Source organism: Xenopus laevis, chromosome 4L (genome assembly GCF_017654675.1).
Source record: "Xenopus laevis strain J_2021 chromosome 4L, Xenopus_laevis_v10.1, whole genome shotgun sequence".
Classification (NCBI taxonomy): Eukaryota; Metazoa; Chordata; class Amphibia; order Anura; family Pipidae; genus Xenopus; species Xenopus laevis.
In genome coordinates this window covers 32,751,307-32,772,642 of record NC_054377.1, presented here as the reverse complement: position 1 = coordinate 32,772,642, position 21,336 = coordinate 32,751,307, and the positions used below count along the sequence as shown (strand labels likewise).

The following is a 21,336-nucleotide window of genomic DNA, read 5'->3' as shown; positions in this document are numbered from 1 at the left end:
CAAAACTCAGGCCCCCCATATATGTTGGGTGTCTTGCCCAGTCGCCCCTGGTGCCTAGAGAGTACACAAAGTCGGTAGAATCCGGATTAAACCGGTGAAATTTAAAGCCAACCAAATTTTACCATTGAAATCAATCCAAACAAACTGGCTATTTTTGGCTCCGCCCACTTTTAAAAATTTGCAACCCAGTCACCAAATGGACCAAGTTTGAGCACTCTTACATTAACAGTGTAAGAATGACAGGAATTTAAATATTCCCATTGAATAGCGTTAGGTAAAATTTGATTGGCTGTCTTAAGCTCCGCCCATTTTTCTGAATTTTAACCCCAGTTACCTAGTCATGGTCAGTGCCAAGTTTGGGGCCTCCGGTTTTAAAACTGTGAGAACGGCGGTAATCAAAAATTTTACATTGAAGTCAATAGGTGAAAACGGATTGGCTGTTTATGGCTCCACCCACTTTTCCTAAATTTTGACCGCAGTCACCCAGTGAGTAATTGAGCCAAGTTTGGTACACCTAGCATTTAAACCGTGATAATAGCAGCAGTTTATCATTTTTCATTAAGGTCAAAGGCTGAAATCTGATTGGCTGTTATTGCCCCGCCCCTTTTTTTCCTAATTGTGAACCACAGTCGCTCAGTGACTAACATACCAAAGTTTGGGAATGCTGTCATTTAATGTGTAAAAATGGCAGCATTTCTATTTTTTTCTATTGAAAATCAATGAATGAAATTTGATTGGTTGTTGGTGGCTCCGCCCACTTTTTCTAAACTTGAAGTGGAAACCCCCAGCGACCACATTTGTGATATTCAAGGTCCCTGACATCAATACTGAGAGAATGGCAGCCTTCTTAATTTTTCCCATTAAAACCAATCAAAGAAATCTGATTGGTTGGTTTTGGCTCCACCCACTTTTCTTAATTTTAATCCCAGTCCCCCAGTGACCAACTGTGCCAAGTTTGAGGACCCTGCCATTAACCGTCTAAGAGCGGCAGCAGTTTAAAATTTTCCTATTTAATTGAATGGCTGAAATTTGATTGGCTGTTGTAGACTCCGCCCACTTTTTGTAAATTTTGGCTGCAGTCACCCAGTGACCCACGGTGCCAAGTTTGGGAGCTCTGGCTTTATTACTGTGAGAATTACAGCTGTTTACATTTTCTCATTGAAGTCAATAGGGAAAATCTGATTGGTTGTTTGCGGCTCCGCTCACTTTTTTGGGTCCCCAAAATAGGACAGAAAAGTCACAACACCCCATTCCCGAATAAGCTGAACGGTTTGACACCTCATTCATGGGTCTGCGACAAACTAATTATTCGATAAATTCCCCATTATAAGTCAATGGGGCAAATTTGGGGACCTCTCCTGCCCCGGGGGTAAAACCTATACCCTCGTGTGGGGTATCATCTGACACAGGTCGCAAACCTCTTCAAATGTGGTAAATTTAACGTTTCTACAAGATTCCCTCTCTGCGCTAGAATCCGTCAAAAGTTGGCCTCAATGTTAATCTATGGGACTTTTCGGGGTGGTTAATTGCCCCCGCAAGTGGCAATTAACCACCCACCCCTTAGAAAAGTCATACCACCCCATTCCCGATTAAGCCGCACGATTTGACACCTCATTCATGGGTCTAGGACAAACGGTGCGGGACTAGTTACGCGCCAAACTTTCATACGGAAGAAGAATAAAAACTAGAGAGGTACATTTCCTGAAGAAAATGTGAGTGGTGCTTGCCGTGGCAAAACTCAGGCCCCCCATATATGTTGGGTGTCTTGTCCAGTCGCCCCTGGTGCCTAGAGAGTACACAAAGTCGGTAGAATCCGGATTAAACCGGTGAAATTTAAAGCCAACCAAATTTTACCATTGAAATCAATCCAAACAAACTGGCTATTTTTGGCTCCGCCCACTTTTAAAAATTTGCAACCCAGTCACCAAATGGACCAAGTTTGAGCACTCTTACATTAACAGTGTAAGAATGACAGGAATTTAAATATTCCCATTGAATAGCGTTAGGTAAAATTTGATTGGCTGTCTTAAGCTCCGCCCATTTTTCTGAATTTTAACCCCAGTTACCTAGTCATGGTCAGTGCCAAGTTTGGGGCCTCCGGTTTTAAAACTGTGAGAACGGTGGTAATCAAAAATTTTACATTGAAGTCAATAAGTGAAAACGGATTGGCTGTTTATGGCTCCACCCACTTTTCCTAAATTTTGACCGCAGTCACCCAGTGAGTAATTGAGCCAAGTTTGGTACACCTAGCATTTAAACCGTGATAATAGCAGCAGTTTATCATTTTTCATTAAGGTCAAAGGCTGAAATCTGATTGGCTGTTGTTGCCCCGCCCCTTTTTTCCCTAATTGTGAACCACAGTCACTCAGTGACTAACATACCAAAGTTTGGGAATGCTGTCATTTAATGTGTAAAAATGGCAGCATTTCTATTTTTTTCTATTGAAAATCAATGAATGAAATTTGATTGGTTGTTGGTGGCTCCGCCCACTTTTTCTAAACTTGAAGTGGAAACCCCCAGCGACCACATTTGTGATATTCAAGGTCCCTGACATCAATACTGAGAGAATGGCAGCCTTCTTAATTTTTCCCATTAAAACCAATCAAAGAAATCTGATTGGTTGGTTTTGGCTCCACCCACTTTTCTTAATTTTAATCCCAGTCCCCCAGTGACCAACTGTGCCAACTTTGAGGACCCTGCCATTAACCGTCTAAGAGCGGCAGCAGTTTAAAATTTTCCTATTTAATTGAATGGCTGAAATTTGATTGGCTGTTGTAGACTCCGCCCACTTTTTGTAAATTTTGGCTGCAGTCACCCAGTGACCCACGGTGCCAAGTTTGGGAGCTCTGGCTTTATTACTGTGAGAATTACAGCTGTTTACATTTTCTCATTGAAGTCAATAGGGAAAATCTGATTGGTTGTTTGCGGCTCCGCTCACTTTTTTGGGTCCCCAAAATAGGACAGAAAAGTCACAACACCCCATTCCCGAATAAGCTGAACGGTTTGACACCTCATTCATGGGTCTGCGACAAACTAATTATTCGATAAATTCCCCATTATAAGTCAATGGGGCAAATTTGGGGACCTCTCCTGCCCCGGGGGTAAAACTTATACCCTCGTGTGGGGTATCATCTGACACAGGTCGCAAACCTCTTCAAATGTGGTAAATTTAACGTTTCTACAAGATTCCCTCTCTGCGCTAGAATCCGTCAAAAGTTGGCCTCAATGTTAATCTATGGGACTTTTCGGGGTGGTTAATTGCCCCCGCAAGGGGCAATTAACCACCCACCCCTTAGAAAAGTCATACCACCCCATTCCCGATTAAGCCGCACGATTTGACACCTCATTCATGGGACTAGGACAAACGGTGCGGGACTAGTTACGCGCCAAACTTTCATACGGAAGAAGAATAAAAATAAGTTTGCAAGATAACAGTAGTGATGCTTTGCTTCGCAAGCACCACTAATAAGTTTGCAAGATAACAGTAGTGATGCTTTGCTTCGCAAGCACCACTAATTACTAGACATTAAGCCCGTTAAATTAACGGGTGCTAGAACATATGTAGTCAAACATTCGCCAGAGACGGTCCGTGGGGCAAATGCGCAGTAGCGCAATCCCACGGACACAGGGACTGGACGCAGAGACACTTCAACTTTAATATATAGGATAAGGTCCAGAGCTCTACCACCATGATTAGCTTGTGTCTGACTTAACCTTTGTCCTACAACACCAAGGGGGAAACTTACTAAAGGGCAAATTTTCACCAAACTATATCAAACTTTAATTTGCATCGTATATACTTATTCATCAAAATTCATAGTTTTGCCAGTGAAAATTTGTCAGAGCGAGCAAAGTGAACTGGCTAGCGTGTCGTCTTCGTTAACACACTTACACCTAGGTAAATTTAAATAGAGTGGGTTATTTATGTGTCTTTATTAGAGATGTTTGTGAAATTGCTTGAAGTGGCCACTTATCATTAAGAATGTCCAAGGAAGCAAAATAAATTCTCTATTGTCCTAGTCATTAGCCCACCTAAAACAAATGTGGCATGAAAAAAATGTTTTTTAAACAAAATATATTTAACAGTTACAACTTTAAAACTTTTAAACATAATCCCACTTTAAAATATGAAAAAACTGCAGCGTTTTGACTTTTTTTATGACTTTTCGGCATAAAGGATATGATGTCACTGACATAACATTTTTGAGGATATAGCTTCATCCTATCAGTTCACCAGGTATAAACTGGCAAAGCAGACTCTAACAAAAAGAGTAATGTAGTTGAAAATTCACACGTGAATTTTGCAATTTGAGTAACGATAGTTCGCCTGAGCAAAAATTTGCCTGGCGAAAGGGCGCCAGCCTTATCTCTGAGTTCTTCTCTAATGAATTGTCCTCTATGCCTGTTAGTAAACTAGCTATCTCCCTGCGGATTGTCTTTTTGACAAATTTTCACTAGTGAAGGCCACTTCGCCCTTTAGAAAATCTGCCCTTTAGAATTTGATGTAAGCAATTACATAAGAAAAACATTTTGACAAGCCAGAGGCCACCACAGGCAAGTTAAATTAGACCACAACATTGGCAGGTAGCTTGTCTGAGGATGCAGACAGGAAACGCAGCAGTGGAGAGAGGCCAGAGGGCCAATTCATAGTATCCATGGTCAGGCAAGAAAGCAGTCAAGCATATCCAAGTCGGAGCAGGCAGAGGAGTTTCACAAGCAAGAGTCAAGGTCACAACACAAGAGACAACAAGGAACACTAGGCACAAGATAGGACTTGGTAATCAAAAGCTAACAGTTAGTCAGTGTCTTTTAAATGGCAGAAAAATCGCCAAACATGGGGACACACAAAAGTCACAACCTGCATAAACCTTAAAGGGATTTTATGATGTCGTTTTTATTTTTAAATTACACTTAAATTACATTCCCGAACCAGTTTTTTTGTTGTTGTTGTAATATTGGCGTGTGGGCAGCCATCTCAGGTCATTTTGCCTGGTCATGTGCTTTCAGAAAGAGCCAGCACTTTAGGTTGAAACTGCTTTCTGGCAGGCTGTTGTTTCTCCTACTCAATGTAACTGAATGCGTTGCAGTGGAACCTGGATTTTACTATTGAGTGCTGTTCTTATATCTACCAGGCAGCTGTTATCATGTGTTAGGGGTTAGGGGTTAGGGGGCTGTTATCTGGTTACCTTCCCATTGTTTTGTTGTTAGGTTGCTGGGGGTTAAAGAGAGGGGGTGATATTACTCCAACTTGCAGTTCAGAAGTAAAGAATTACTGAAATTTATCAGAACACAAGTCACATGACTGTGGGCAGCTGGGATACTGACAATATGTATAGCCCCATGTCAGATTTCGAAATTAAATATAAAAAAATGTGTTTGCTCTTTTGAGAAACAGATTTGAGTGCAGAATTCTGCTGGAGAAGCACTATTAACTGATGTGTTTTGAAAAATTTTTTTTTCCCATGACAGTATCCCTTTAACGCACACTGGAATGCAAATGCTAGGTTGAACTTGCAGCAGCACCTGTGAAACCCCCATCCTTCACACCATTGCCTCCTTTGAAAATACAATTATCTTCTGTTACTATAGCGAGGCAAAGTGCAAAAAATAGGGTCAGATTTCTTGCATTTTTTGCACTCTGAATCATGCTCTTATATCATTCCTTTGTAAGCAACTTTTTGACCTTATAAAAGGTGGACACGTTTATTCTTATTGTTTTAAACTTTATTTCTCAGCTAGATGTCAACTTCTTTTTGAGCCCGATATGGTGTATAGGCAGCTCACTATTGGGGGAATTTACACATTTATGAATATGTTTAAGAAAGTATTACTACTTTACCAATTCCTGATATTTTTAACACTAGTAAATCAGTGTTAAAAGTGTTAAAAAAAAACAAAGACATAATTGTTTAATAGTTTGGGAGCCACTCTTAATTCTATTGGAGTTTGTTTATCATTGGTTGAGCTTTCAAAGTAGAAACTTCCTTTTAATATATAGCATGTATTTTAGCAGTGACATAAAATCTATTGGATTAACCGAAAATATGCAATATGCATCATAACAAAATTAGACAGGTTCATAAATTAGGGCACCCCAACAGAGATATTACATTAATACTTAGTTGAGCCTCCTTTTGCAAATGTAACAGCCTCTAGATGCCTACTATAGCCTTTGATGAGTGTCTGGATTCTGGGTGGCGGTATTTTTGACCATTCGTCCATACAAAATCTCTCCAGTTTAGTTAAATTTGACTGCTGCCGAGCATTTACAGCCTGCTTCAAATCATCCCATAGATTTTCCATGATATTCAAGTCAGGGGAATCAGCCATTATAGAATATTGTACTTCTCCCTCTGCATAAATGCCTAAAATGCCTAAAAGTGTGTTTAGGGTCATTGTCTTGTTGGAATATTCTACCCCTGCGTAACGTCAACTTTATGACTGATGCTTGAACATAAACCTTGAAGAATTTGTTGATATTGGGTTGTATTCATCCGACCCTCCAATTTAACAAGGGCCTCAGTCCCTGAACTAGCCACACAGCCCCACAGCATGATGGAACATCCACCAAATTTGACAGTAAAAAACAAACAAAAAACAGTTTGACTTTGACAGTAGCATGTGTTTTTCTTGGAATGCGTTGTTCTTCTTCTGCCATGCAAATCACCTTTTGCTATGACCAAATAACTACATTTTTGTCTCATCAGTCCAAAGCACTTTATTCCAAAATGGCTTGTCTAGATGAGCTTATCCATGCAACAAGCGATTGTTTGTGCCAAATTGCACTGAATTGTAGAACAATGTACAGATCTTTGGAGGTGATCTTTGGGTTGTCTGTACCATTCTCACAATCCTCCACATATGCCGCTCATGTATTTTTCTTGGCCTGCCAGACCTGGGTTTTACAGAAACTGTGCCCATGGCCTTCCATTTCCTGATTACATTCCATACAGTTGAAACTGACAGTTTAAACCTCTGAGATAGCTTTTTGTAGCCTTCCCCTAAACCATTATACTAACCAATCTTTGTTTTCAGAAATTTTAAGAGTTGCTTTGAGGATCCCATGCTGTCACTCTTCAGAGGAGAGTCAAACAGAAGCACAACTTGCAATTGGCCACCTTAAATACCTTTTCTCATGATTGGACACACCTGCCTATGAAGTTCAAGGCTTAATGAGCTCATCCAACCAATTTGGTGTTGCCAGTAATCAGTATTGAGCAGTTACATGCATTCAAATTAGCAAAATTACAAGGGTATCCAAATTTTTGTACAACTGAATACTGCTAAAAATCTAAAAATCTTTGTTCAGAAAACACCACAGTAAACAGATGTTCCTGGGAAATAAAGACATACCACTGTTATCTTTTTTGTTGAAAGTAGAGTAAACCTTTTCATATGACTGTACATTACATCAGATCACTCTGTATTTGGTGTCTCTAAAGAATCTGTGTATGACGTATTCCAAAGTTATAGGGCTTCTATAACTACTGGAGTGTATAGCAAAGGTAAAGACAGTACAGAAAAACAATAAAACCAGGACTTATCTCTTGCCTTTTGATGTTATCGATGTTTTAGAAAAATTAAGATGTTTTACTGGTTTCTGATTTTTCTTAAAATGATGGGTGAATGCAGTTATCCCTAAGAAAAGAAGAAAACACAAAGATTAAAAAACATCAGTTTTAGTTTCATTGTATGCATAATAAGCCATTATATACCTGAAAAGTTCAATCACACAAAATATAAAATCCATTAGATAATGAAAAATATGTATTTGATAAGTCCAATTTGGCCATGTAGGGCTTAATTCTGGCCATGTAGATTTTAAAGGAGGATTAAAACCTGACTAAAGAAGTAGGCGAGAAATGTTGTACATAATGTTTTGGGATTCTGAACCAGCCCATGGCAACCACAGCCCTTTAGCAGTAAAGATCTGTGCCTCTGAAGATGCCCCAGTAGCTCCCCGTCATCTTCTCTGCTGATTCACTGCACATGCTCTGTGCTGCTGTCAGTTAGTGAACTTCAAAATATACAGTACACATAGTAACATAGTAACATAGTAAGTAAGGTTGAAAAAAGACACACGTCCATCATTTTTTTTTTTATCTGCCTAACTGCTAGTTGATTCAGAATATACATGAATATACATGTCACAATATAAGGCTGATTAGCAATTAATACAGATAATTACTACATGGCAACACAGAAACCAGTACAAATAGCATAATAATCTAATAATCAACCTTGTAGCATCAGTTTATATTACAAGCTTAGCTTCTCAATAGCTGCTCAAAGCCCACTGAGCATGTAAGTGACACTTTCCAAGATGGTGACCCCCTGTGATGAGTATGAAGTCCTGTATCATTGATACTATTGAGAAGCTAAAACTTTAGGCTGGTGCAATAAGTGCAGTATATAAAATATGGCATTTTTAGCCATATTCAATTTTAAGGTTTACTTCTCCTTTAATTTTGCCCATGTATGACCAGCTTTATAGCAGTTGTTATGCAATGCATTTTATTATTTTACCTCTGTCTTCTAAATGATTTCCTGAAAGATTAATGGTGTGAAGAACAGAACTAGGGTTGTTATCCAATGCTTTAGCCATCTTGATAGCAAATTCCCTAAAATAAAGTAAAACTAAGTAAATTCAGGATAAATTGTATAAAACAAAAGTTAACATTAAAGTAAACAAAACATATAAATATCCAATTAATCCTTTTAGAGTCAGCACTTTTTGATATTTCAATGCCATATGTTACCAGAAAGCATTCTTCTCAACAAATATAAAAGACAAGCCAAATGTAGAATTTATAGTGTTGCTGCCAGATTCAATCTTGGTACCGTAGATTTTAGTTTGCTAACATGTAAAGTATTGAAAAAAAGATATATTCCCAATCAGAAGTGAGTAGCAGAAATACTGTTACTTATATCAGGGATTAAAAAAAACTAACACATTTATGTATTTAAGACATTAGATACAAACGCTGGAGCACTAGAGGGTGCAAAATTCAGATCGTGTGTAACAGATCTTGGAAAATGTAATTGTCTTTTATGAGGAGGAAAGCTCTGTGATGGCAGTGGATGTGATCTACTTGGACTTTGAAGCATTTGATACAATGCCTTATAGGTGGTTAATGGTTAAATTAAGAACTATTGGCCTGGAACATAATCATGGATCATCGCTGCGACTTTATCCGACATTTATATCTCTTACTTTATTTCTGTCTCATGGGATTGGTCGCAGCGTGTCGGATTGCGACGAAAACTTCCATGTAGTCCTACCCTAAATTTCAATTCATTAATTCATTAAAAGTTATGTTTTACTTTAGTGTGTTCAAGGGAATTATTGGATATTGAATGGGTGGTGCAATTTCAAAGGTCAACCTTAGAAACATCACTTTACACTAATTTATTTGACCTTGCACATCATTGATCATCACTCTATGGTGGAAGGTGCTCCCAATTCAACACATTTGCATAAATTAAGGGGCATTATAGACAGACAGCAGGGATCTTTTTTCCCATAAAAAGGATCAACACACCAGGGGTCACCATCTAGAGGAATAGAACTTTCATTTGAAGCAGCGTAGTTGGTTCTTCACAGTAAGGGCAGTGAGGTTGTCGAATGCCCTGACGGATGATGTTGTGATGACAGATTCTATTAGTGCCTTTAAAAGTGGCTTTGATGATTTCTTGGAAAAGCATAATATCCAAAGATATTGTTACCTAATTAAAAAAATATAGTAACCACAAAAATTTGGTCTGCTACTATGTCCTTAAAATTGAAAACAATACAAAAGCTAACTAGAATTGAAAGGAAAGAGCACCCTCTAGTGGATATATGTTTAAATAGCTGATTTTTCGTAAATATTATGCAATTAAAAAAAATATAAAAACTATATCTAACATTTTTCAATGTTAAAAATTATATTGATAGCCTGTAACATACCCCATATGTACATATGTGCCAGCATAATGTAAATACATTATTTTCAATAATGAATAAATGCTTTACTAGTACATATACCATCTATATATGTAAATGAGTAGTAGGAATAAATTCACATGAATGAATCATGCATAAAAGCAGTTCATGAATTTATTATGATTATTTCCAGTGTCGCAAAAAAATTGCGACTTTCCAGCAAAATTCATAAAACGGCGCCGGCGTCTCGTTTTTGACGCCATTTTTTTACGCTGCCGATGGTCAGTTTGCTCCTCTTCACCTAAATATAGTATTCTAGCTTACACTATTGCAGCTAATCTATTGGCAATAAAATGCCTCTGTAGCTTTCCTTCTCCTTTAAACATTGCTTACAAGATATATTTAAATTACTTATTATTTATGGCCCTACTGGGCCCCCTACATTCCTGGGCACCCCTGAAACAGCAGGTAGTTACAGCTTCCTCTGTAGTTACACCTTGATTATTTCATATTTCTATAGTGCTTTAGATTCCGAAGCACTTCACAGCCATTATATATCATATGTGAGGCTTACAATCTTTCTAAGCTATGGTTAATTTTAACAGAAACCAATTGACATGCTACAAATTACGATTACAAAAACAGAGTGAAAAAATTTAAATAAATATTAAGAAGAAAATTAAAAAGGAGATAAATGATCATGTACCACTATGCCCAAAAGTATTGGAACCTTTTTTCAAACTGCAAAATTGCAACAGCAAAATATTAAAGTTGACAAAACCAGGTTCCACATTTCCTTGTTTTACTATTAACATTACAGAGTCTTGTTATTCCATATAAAATGTAGCATATCCATTGACATATATACAGTATATTTCAATAGGTGTTGAGCAAAGTGGGTTGGATCACTACTGATTGAATTAAACCTGTTTTTCCAGTAGGCCATGTTTATAGGGGCCAGAGAGGGGAAGTTTTTGCCAGTGATATGCTTTGTTCTGTCAAGCTACTTTAGACCACACAGAATAAGGACAAAAATAAAAAAAAAATTGTAAAACAGTATACAAGTAAAAGTTGAACAGTTTTGTTTTCATTACCATTTCAGACCACAGTTTTCCAACACAAGCTCTTCCAATTTCAGGGACCTATTGATCACATATAAAATTTGTTCTGAAATCTCAAGCCTCTGCATAGAAGAAATAAGCAAATGTCACATTATTAGATTTCTATACAAAGAGAAGCAATGAAGTAAGAAGCACGTCTTCAAAAAATAGGAGTCATTTTATTCAGAATGTCCGGGACCTGGGGCTTTCCAGTTAAGGGATCTTTCCGAAAATTGGGATCATCATACCTTAAGGAAGTTATTTATCAAAGTCTTGTGTTTTTCCCAAAAAATTATTTTTGAGGGTAGTTTCAGTAAAAACTCTAATTTTTTTGGGATAAAAATAATTTTTCGAGATTTATCATGCCCTGAAGCTGCAAACAGCTTGAATCCGAAAATACTTCAGCTAAAGCTTGTCGAGGTCATGTAGTCAATGGCAGATGTCCCATGAACTATTTGGAGATGTTTTTAACCTTCATGATTTTCGGGGTTTTTTTTAATGGTTTGCACTGGAAAACTCAAGCTATTTGAGTTTTTATTTGCCTATAACTCGATCAATTCGAGTACTCGAGTTTTTCCCCCTGATTGCATTGATTCAAGTTTTTTACATTTGGGTTTTTTCATAAATAAGGAAACATTCGAGTTGTGAGTTTATTCGAGGTAGAAAAAACCTCACAAGCCTCAAAAACTCGACCTTTGATAAATAACCCCCTAAGTCTACTAAACAATTATTCTAACATTAAATAAACTCAATAGGGTTGTTTTTTCTCCAAGGATCTCAAGGATTATGTCTAAGGATCAAATATAACGTACTGTTTTATTATTACAAAAGGAAATGTGTTTTTAATGTGAACTATTTGATTAAAATGGAATCTAAGGCAGATGACCATCCCCTAATTCTGAGCTTTCTGTTATCTGGGTTTCCAGATAACAGATCCCATATCTGTATTAGGACGTTCCTCGGCTTAACATGATAGCAATATTCTGGATACTTTTTCCTGTTTCAGTAAATCTGTGGGGGTTTCCCCAATTTGATTACTGACCGTAGTTTTCAAGTGCAATTAACTATACTTAGCTGTAAAATGTAGGACCAGGAGAGTGCTAAAGTAATGTGATATGGATTGCCCACATTGTTCCATTTGGTCCCATTTGGTTAAAGAACTTCTCCTAGCAGACATCTCTAAAGGTTTATTTATGCATGGCCCTGCAGGTGCATAGCACCTACCCTCTTTTGAACTATACACAACTGACTGGAATCTAGCTGAAATCGTAATGCTGCATTCAGCACTGTGCTGGAAATGACAGTTCATGCCCAAACTGATGCAAGGTAAATAAACTTCTGGGCGAATTAACATATACATTAGTGTCCAAACTGTGTGGAATTTGCAGCAAATATGCTGAAATTCCAGGACATCATTTGTGTCCCATCCAGATACATGTAATGACCATATTTGGATTTCCACAATGAAACATCACAACACAGCTATTTATTTATCCCATATAACAATAAAAAGAGAAATTAGCCAGGAAGGTATCCAACCTTAGGATATAAAGGAATACATTAAATGGAAAGCTTAAAGGAGGCCTAAGTGAGAGCATTAAAGGAGAACTAAACCCCTTTACTCTGATTTAAACTGGCAATTTTAGTTCTTTCACATTGCATGTTCCCCCTCCCATATTTACCTTGTAGTTAGTAACTGGTACATATACAGAACAAGCATGTCTTTGTCCAACACATGTGTGCTGCCTTCCTGGCATCAGTGATGTGATTGGGAGAAGGAGGCAGCCCCAAGCACAAAAACCGCTTGTCTCAGCTTGCACTGATTGAAGGACATGGTTGCCCACACCCCAACCTCTATTGCTATTTTGTAGAAAACATATGGAAGAAGACGTGTAAAGCTGTTCTCTGTGTACAACTGAAGCAATATATTGTGCATGAAAAGCTGTTTGCTTACCAATTTGAAGTCTTTGCATTGAATTTTTGTAAACCATTGGTTAAATGATAAAGAGGCCACAGTCAGGGCTATGTCACTAAAATAAAGTATACCATTGTTAAATATGCAGTAAAATAAAGAGTTTTACACTTCGAGGAACAGAGTAAACATAATATAAAGTCAGAAAGTATACAGTCATAATAAATATAAAAGCATTTTGAGCTCAGGGCACCATAAAAAATCATATCATTCATTGGAAGATGAAAACCATAGTTGCTAACCAATGTTATTTGATTAAAACAAGCAACAATAGATATGAAAAAATACTTCTTTTTTTTTATTTTTTTTTTTTATATATTCTTTATTTTTCAGTACAAAAAGCATTTCACAAAGAGATGACCAGCATGAAGTGGGTGGGTGGATGAGACCACAAAGATAAAATGAAATATCATACAACTCTCACAGTATTCAGACATCAACTGTGCGAATAACACAATATTGCCAAGTAGTATAGATATAAAATCAGTCAGAGAAATGTGTAACAAAATAGAGATCATCTATACATCCCATAACATTCACTTCAGTAGTCAAAAATGCAGAAGTATAGAGAAGAGTAGCTAGCCATGTAAAAGCTTTTTGCCCTAGTATTACCAATGATTAAAAGGGGAAAAGAAAGCTAAGAAGTCAGAGAGAAGAAAATAGAATGAGAAAAAGAAAAGAAAAGAGAAAAGAGAAAAAAGAAAAAATCCAGCTGTTCCGAGGTGCCTAACACAACAGCAAGTTACATACATAGTGAGGGGTCGAATGGAGAATCCTATGGACTAACAGTAAGGCAGCCAATGTGCTCCTAGTCCGATTAGGAGGAAGGAAGGGATTCGGACTCCAACATGACAATCCAGGGCGACCAGGTAGTCACAAATGAATCTTGTGAACCATGTGCATAACTCAGTAATTCTTCCATTCTCATAACAAAACCCATTTCTTCCCACCACTCAGAGACAGTGGGTGGGGAGGAGGAACGCCAGTGACGAGGAATTACTGCCCTGGCAGCATTGAGACAGTGACCTATAAGCGTTTTTTTGTATCTAGTGGGGGCGCCTGGAAGCATTGAAAGGAGGCCCACCGAGGGATCAGCTTGTAATGTCAGGCCCGTTAGCTTGGAAATGGTCTGAAAAACAGCTGACCAAAAGGGACGAAGGATCGAGCAGTGCCACCAGATATGGGAAGGTGTGCCGATCTCCCCATTGCACCTCCAGCAGAGATTTGGCACAAGAGGATATATTTTATGGAGAATATCCGGACACCTATACCATCTGGAAAGTATTTTATAATTAGTTTCTTGAGATTTACAGGCTATAGAAAACTTATGGGTTAGGGTAAAGCATGAGCGCCATTGTTCCTCAGAGAATGTACATTGTAGTTCCCTTTCCCACCTTTCAGTGAATTTTGGCAAGACTGAAGTATCTTGTGAGTCAGATACTCTATACAGAACTGATATCAGATGCCTGGTAAGGGATCGTGAGACACAGAGAGTTTCAAATGAGGTGGGGGGAGTATTTCTCAACCGTTCCTTTTGTGGGGCCATCAACCAGTGACTAAGTTGGTTATATTTAAATCTATTTAAAAACGAGTCTGGTAGGCCAGGGCACACATGGGTAAGCGGCTTTAACATTTTATTCTCTAAAGCTTGAGCACAGACAAAACTGTCATTATACCTTTTCCCCAAGAAGCCAGCCTTGGACATGCCAGGGGCAAAATTGGGGTTGCCCACGATGGGGGTAAGAGGGCCCTCTCTGGATATCAGTCGTGGGTGGGATCTGAGGTACCGATCAGCTTGGGCGATAGTGTCTCTGCAGATCTTAGGGAGCATATGTGAGGGAGGCCTAATGGGAGGGTGTGTCCACCATAATGCCTGTAAAGGTCTATCCACTAGAGACTGTTCTAATAGTATCCATTTTTTGTCAGTTGGGTAGTAAAACCATTCAAGTATTCTACTTAACGTGACCGCTTTCATATATCGTTGCAAGTGTGGGAGAGCAAGTCCCCCCTGAGATTTTGATCTAAACAGAACATTTTTGTTAATCCTGGGTTTGGTACCCTTCCAAATAAAAGTGTTAAATGCTGCTTGTAAGGTGACAAAAAAGCGAAATGGAGGGGTCCCAGGCAAAGTTTGAAATAGATACAATATCCGGGGTAAAACATTCATTTTAATGAGATTAATTCGTCCGAACCAAGACAGTTGGAGAGTATGCCAGCGCTTCAAGTCTGCTTGGATTTGTGACAGTAGTGACATATGGTTCAATGAGATCAATTTTGATAAATCTGCTGGGACATGAATTCCTAGGTATTTGATAGAGACAGGTTTCCATTTAAAAGGGTAAGATGATTGTAGAGTGTGCTGCAGTTGAGGAGATATGGAGACATTAAGTGCCTCTGATTTGTCTAGATTGATTTTGTAATTACTAAATTGGCCATATTCTTTGAACTCTTGCATCAGAGAGGGGAGAGAGGTGATTGGTTGAGTGATGAAAACCAATAAGTCATCTGCATACAATGCAATTTTATGGTCCTGCCCCTTAACATGAAGACCCTTGATGTTCGGATTTTGACGTATAGCAATGGCCAGATGTTCCATAACCAAAGCGTATAGGAGTGGGGAGAGAGGGCACCCCTGTCTGGTCCCATTACTAATTTTGAGGGGTTCAGACAAAAATCCGTTAAATTTTGGCATGGGGGTAATGGTAAAGTGCCATGATGCGTTGCGTTGCAAGACGGCCCAATCCTATTTGAGATAAAGATTCTCGTAGAAAAACCCAGCTGACCCTGTCAAATGCTTTTTCAGAATCCGTCGACAGGGCCAGCATGGGAGTGTTGCTTCTTTTAGCATAATCAAGGAGTGATATAGCTTTTAGGTTGTTATCTTTAGCTTCCCTACGGGGAACGAATCCGACCTGATCAGGATCTATCAATTGAGGTAGGTGAGTTTTGAGTCTCTCAGCCAGGATTTTCGCATAAAGTTTAATGTCTACATTAAGTAGCGAGATGGGTCTATAGCTAGCGCAGGAGAGTGGATCTTTCCCCTGTTTAGGGATCAGAGAAATGTGTGCTTCCAACATCGCCGAAGGAGAGCAGGGATTGGAGTCTAGCTCATTAAAGGCATGGAGCATTAGATCGGAGAGATCAGGGAGAAGGGTCTTATAGAACGCAATAGGGAACCCATCGGGGCCCGGAGATTTTCCGGTAGGGGAACTCTTAACAGCGAATTTTAACTCATCGCATGACAAAGGGGCCTCCAGCAAGTCAATGTCCTCCTGTCTAAGTCGTGGTAAAGCAGTACGTGAGATATAATCTCGGATTTTCGGAGTGAATCTGTCAGGGAGCCCAGAGGAGGGAGAGTTTATATTGTACAAATCGGAATAAAATGTATGCATTGCAGTGGCTATCTCCTGGTCTTTGTGAATGGTTTGACCAGTGTGTGTCTTAATAGCTGGAATAAAGGAGGTTGCCTGCAGTTGTTTAGTAGCTTTCGCCAGGAGTTTGCCTGCTTTATTACCATGGTCATAGTAAAAGCTTTTACATTTCAGCAACGCTGAGAGAGATTTTTTATTTAATTCTCCCTTCATCAGTTCACGAGTCGCTGTGAGTTCCTTCAGAGTGTCACCGCACAGTGTGTTTTTATGTTTTTGTTCCAAAAGGGAAATTTTATGGAGAAGGTCAGTAATGCGTTGAGAAAAGGCCTTTTTGATCCTAGACCCATGTTTAATGTAAATGCCCCGAAGGACCGCCTTTAAGGCTTCCCATTTCACTACAGGATGGGAGTCATCTGAGCGGTGAGTCTCGATAAAAAATTGTATCTCTCTTTTTACGTCTGCTAGGCAATCCTCATCCCTTAACAAAGATTCATTTAGTCTCCAGGTCCACGGCTTGCGTGTGGCACCAGGGATAGCTAATGTGAGAAAGATTGGTGCATGGTCTGACAAAATTTGCACCCCAATGTAACAGTCAGATACCCACTGCAATGCATAATGCGAGAGAAACAAATAGTCAATTTTGCTATATGAGTGATGCACGTGTGAGAAATAGGAATAGTCTCTATCGGATGGGTGGCATACTCTCCAACTGTCAGCTAGTTGGTTTTTATGCAGCACTGACTTGACACGTTTTAAAACCTTATAAGAGAGGGTCGACTTTCCAGAGGAGGAGTCTAATTTTGGGTCGAGGGTGAGATTAAAGTCTCCGCCCATCACAACCACCCCTTGGTGGAAACCTTCAAGCCGGGTCACAACCGTCTCAAGAAACTTTGATTGATTTTGATTCGGGGCATAACAGTTTACCAGAGTAAATAAATGTCCTGCGACATTTATTTTAAGGAGGATAAATCTCCCCTGTGGGTTGGTGAGAGAATCAATCAGGGTTTGTGAAAGATTTTTGTGGAAAGCTATAGCTACACCTTTGCTTTTAGAGTCGGGGTTGTCACTGAAGTACCATTGCTGGTAATACCTGTTTTTAAAATTTGGCCTGTGACCCAGCATGAAGTGAGTTTCCTGTAAAAAAACAATCATAGCATTTTGTTTATGAAGACCAGTAAGGATTTGTGACCTTTTCGTCGGCGAGTTAAATCCTCGGACATTATAGGAGGAGATTTTCATTTCAGCCATAGTAGAGTCCAGGACCAAATAGAGGCACCAAGGAACAGCAGGATGACAGAAGAAAGAGAGGAGAGAGAAACATTAATAACAATGCATCTAAAAAAGAACAAAACAGTTTGCGAAAACAACTGCAACCGGTTGCAGTCATATTAGAATGAACCATCAAGTCATCAGAAAGGAGTTCTGAGCATTTCCGTCTCAGGTCAAGAGTCCTATGGGGGAGCAACGGCTGAACCATAGTATCGGATGGTAACAGAACATATGAACATAAGACATAACTCCGAGCAAATCAGAAAACCTGCTTATAAAAGGAAATAAGAACAAGTAACACTCAATAAAAACAACCTGTGGAAGGCTAAAAGGTTAAGTGCACAATATTAGACCATAGTAAAAGATGGGTTTGGTTTCAGGTGCCACTTCTAATGTTGGAATCATTATTCTTAGTGGGGGTGCCCAAGCGGTGCCTTGGGGTTTGAGCCTTCGCTGCTTTGTTGGACGGACCAGGGTTTTTCTGTAGAGGTCCAGATGAGGAAATCCAGTCCCAGGATTCCCAATTGGGAACATCAACTTGTGGGAGCTGAAGACGATCCAGAAAAATGGAGACATCTTTAGGAGAGCGTACCGAGAAAGTTTTACCGTCCTTAATAACTACCAAAGCAAATGGGTAGCCCCATTTGTAACGAACAGAGTGTTCTTTAAGCAAGTCCAGGACGGGTTTCAATGCCCGTCGTTGGCGCAGTGTGTTCCTGGAGAGGTCTTGGTAGAGCCTGACTTTAGAACCATGAAAGTCCACTTCACCAATGTCTCTGGCCTTAAGCATGATTGTCTCCTTGGTTCTGTAAAAATGGATCCGACAGATCACATCTCTAGGGATTTCAGAGGTGGTATCTCTGGGACGAAGTTCCCTGTGTATTCGATCAATAATAATAGGCTTATCATGTTTTTCGCCCAGAAGTATATTAAACAGACTCGTGACAGCTGCAGAAAGGTCTTGAGGCAGGACTGATTCTGAGAGTCCTTTAATCCTTATATTGTTTCTTCTGGAACGATTTTCTTGATCGTCCAGAAAGTTTTGCAAGTGTCGAAAGTGTGATTCATGTTGCAAAATAGTAGACTCAAGCTGTGTAATGTGCACAGTGTTAGCGGTGACAGATTTTTCCAGATGGGCTTGCTTTTCCCCCAGGGACTGGAGTTCCGTATGTACTGCTGCGATTTCAGACTTCAGAGTAGCCTCTGAGTTTAATAGTAACAGTTCAATGTCATGCCGAGTAGGCAGAGAGAATAAATGCGCTCTCAATTCCTGATCCAATAAAGCATGGGCCCCACCCGACTGTAGTTGGTCAGATTCCAAGTGCGCAACATGGCCCTCAGCTCTCGTGCGATCTATGATCTGGTGTTCGGCATGGGCATCGAGCATGTGGTGGGGCATAATAGGAAACGAGGTACTTGCGTTTATTTGGGCGCCTCCAATGTCCGGGCCTGGAGAGTCCGCCGGGAGAAGCGACTTAGGGGAGAGCCGCCATTCGTCACCACTTTCCCAGCTCGGCGAGGCCTCTGTGTGCGGTTCTTTGGATGGCGGCAGCGGGAAGGTGAGTGCGCAGGGTAAGTCTGTGGGCACAGGGCCCGGGTCATCGTCGAGGGTATCGACTCTTGATGTGTTCGGTGGTGAGCCGGTGGGAGAGGGCGGCTTACAAGATGGCGCCTGCTGCTGCGCTTCCCGCTGCACATCAGAGCATGAGGCAGAGCGCCATTGAAAAAACCTCGAGAGATGGGTTTTCTGTTGAGGTTCCGGCGGTTCAGGGCTTCTCCTACCCCTATTCGACTTTCCCATCTTGGTTAGAGAAGGATTAGAGTGTTTTGCAGGCTAATTAAACGGTTCTTTGCTCGGAGCTCTGGCAAACGTGTCCTCACTCCACCATGTCCAGGCCACGCCCCCATACTTCATTATTTTAAAATGAGTATCTGACACGTTAAGTAAGGAGAGTATGGGAAAAATAAAAATATCTTAATATGAGTACATCTGACATGTTTAGTAAGGACATTATGGGAGCTTGTTAAAGGGAACCTGTCACCCTAAGGAATAAATCCAAATCTTATTGTATGGTGTGGGTCGAATAAATTAAACTTCACTTAAACTGTATAAATTATTTAAATCTTGTTTGATTTGGTGCTACAGTTATTAAGAGCTGGCACACACTTAATTATTTTTATACCATTAACTTCATTTATATCTACAGGTGATGAACTGTTTGAAAATTAAAAAAAATAAAGGATTAGCAGTAAATTCTATGGCTAGTTAGATGATGGTCAGACATGAAGCACTTGGGAAAGAATACTTTACCAGCAACACAGACAGAATTTAAAGGGAAGTGTTGTCACAAAAGAAAAGGTTGTGGTTTTCCCTAAGGGCACTTATTTCTCCTAGTGCAGGGTCGGACTGTGGGGGTCAGGGCCCACCGGGGCTGACACATCAGGGCCCCACCGCTGCACCCACCCAGTGGCAGGGCCCCCCATTGCCCCAGTCAATGGGCTCCCTCTGTCCCTCTCCCCCAATCCCCCCCGGCCGGTGCATACCTGCTTGGCGTATCACGCCTTCCATACGTGATAGGATGGGGGGAGGTCAGGATGTAGCATGTCTAGCATGTATGGTTGCCACTTGGCTGGTATTTTACCAGCCTGGCTGGTAAAAATGATGGTTGATCCCAATGTTATTAATAGGGAAAAAAGATAAATATATAGGAAAGACAGTATTTTTTTTCAGAAAAGGTGGCAACCCTACTAGTGGGTCTGGGTCGGAGGGGCCCACTAGGGCTGGGGCCCACTGGGTTTTTCCCCGGTGTCCTGCTAGCCTAGTGCATCATAGACCTAAGGTTATGCATTTACTGGTTATTAAACAAGTAAAGGCAAAATCCTTTAAGGGGTGCTAATATGCCAGGCCATTTGTTAAACATCTACCTGGGAATTGCATTCTCTTCAGCATAAGTATGAATGCGAGGGGAATTTAACCTTATTAGGAGATAATACCAATGAGGAGAACTTTTACAGATGTCTCTAGGCAAAGCTACAATTAGAACCCACTATCCTGATTTTACCTATATGATTTGACCCAGTGCTAGAAAAAATGAATGATACTTTTTCTAGTGTTGTTTACCATCTCTTTTATAAATTTATTCTTAATTTCCATGCATTTGTTGTAAATTACCAATTAACAACTACATTTGCCGTTCTTACTCCTAATCCTAATCCAAATGTGACCCAACCCTTCTGTTTATGTAGTCCTTTTTTCTATCCTCCCTCTTCCTTGAGCCAGAATCCTGTCACCCTGAATGTAGCATTAAATCCTGATTCCCTTCCTATCCCTGTGTATTGCTCTCCAGTCTGCATGCCACAACCTACTCCCTAATGTTACTTTACCCTAATTTGTCCCTGAATAGAATAGCACTGCATCTACTAGAGGAGCATGAGTGCACAGCTCTTTGGTATTACCGCACAGAAATGCAAATGGTGTAAAGCTACACAATGATGCCAGGTCAAACATCAATGCAAATATTAGTTGTGTTTGTTCCAGCCATGCCTCAGCCTTTCCCTCAAACTGGCCCTTAATTGATGGATTTTAAGGAGAGAAAAGGGATGTGGTACAATGTGAAGCCCTCCTATCAGGAATCTTATACATGAAGCTTACTGCACAGTTGGACTCTCTAGAAGAACAAGCACGGAACAAATAATATT

General features: G+C 39.9%; 1 protein-coding gene across 1 annotated transcript in view; it reads right to left on the bottom strand.

Moving 5' to 3' along the window:
- Positions 1–7,347: 7,347 nt before the first annotated feature.
- LOC108713970 (F-actin-uncapping protein LRRC16A-like) overlaps positions 7,348–21,336 on the bottom strand; it is a 48,792-nt gene continuing 34,803 nt past the window's right edge. Inside the window, exons 9-12 of the mRNA XM_041590079.1 lie at positions 12,980–13,055; positions 11,020–11,108; positions 8,527–8,621; positions 7,348–7,638 (exon numbers count right to left, since the gene is read on the bottom strand). Coding sequence (XP_041446013.1) covers positions 7,541–7,638; positions 8,527–8,621; positions 11,020–11,108; positions 12,980–13,055 — 358 coding nt within the window. The 3' untranslated portion in view covers positions 7,348–7,540. The remainder of the gene's footprint in view (positions 7,639–8,526; positions 8,622–11,019; positions 11,109–12,979; positions 13,056–21,336) is intronic.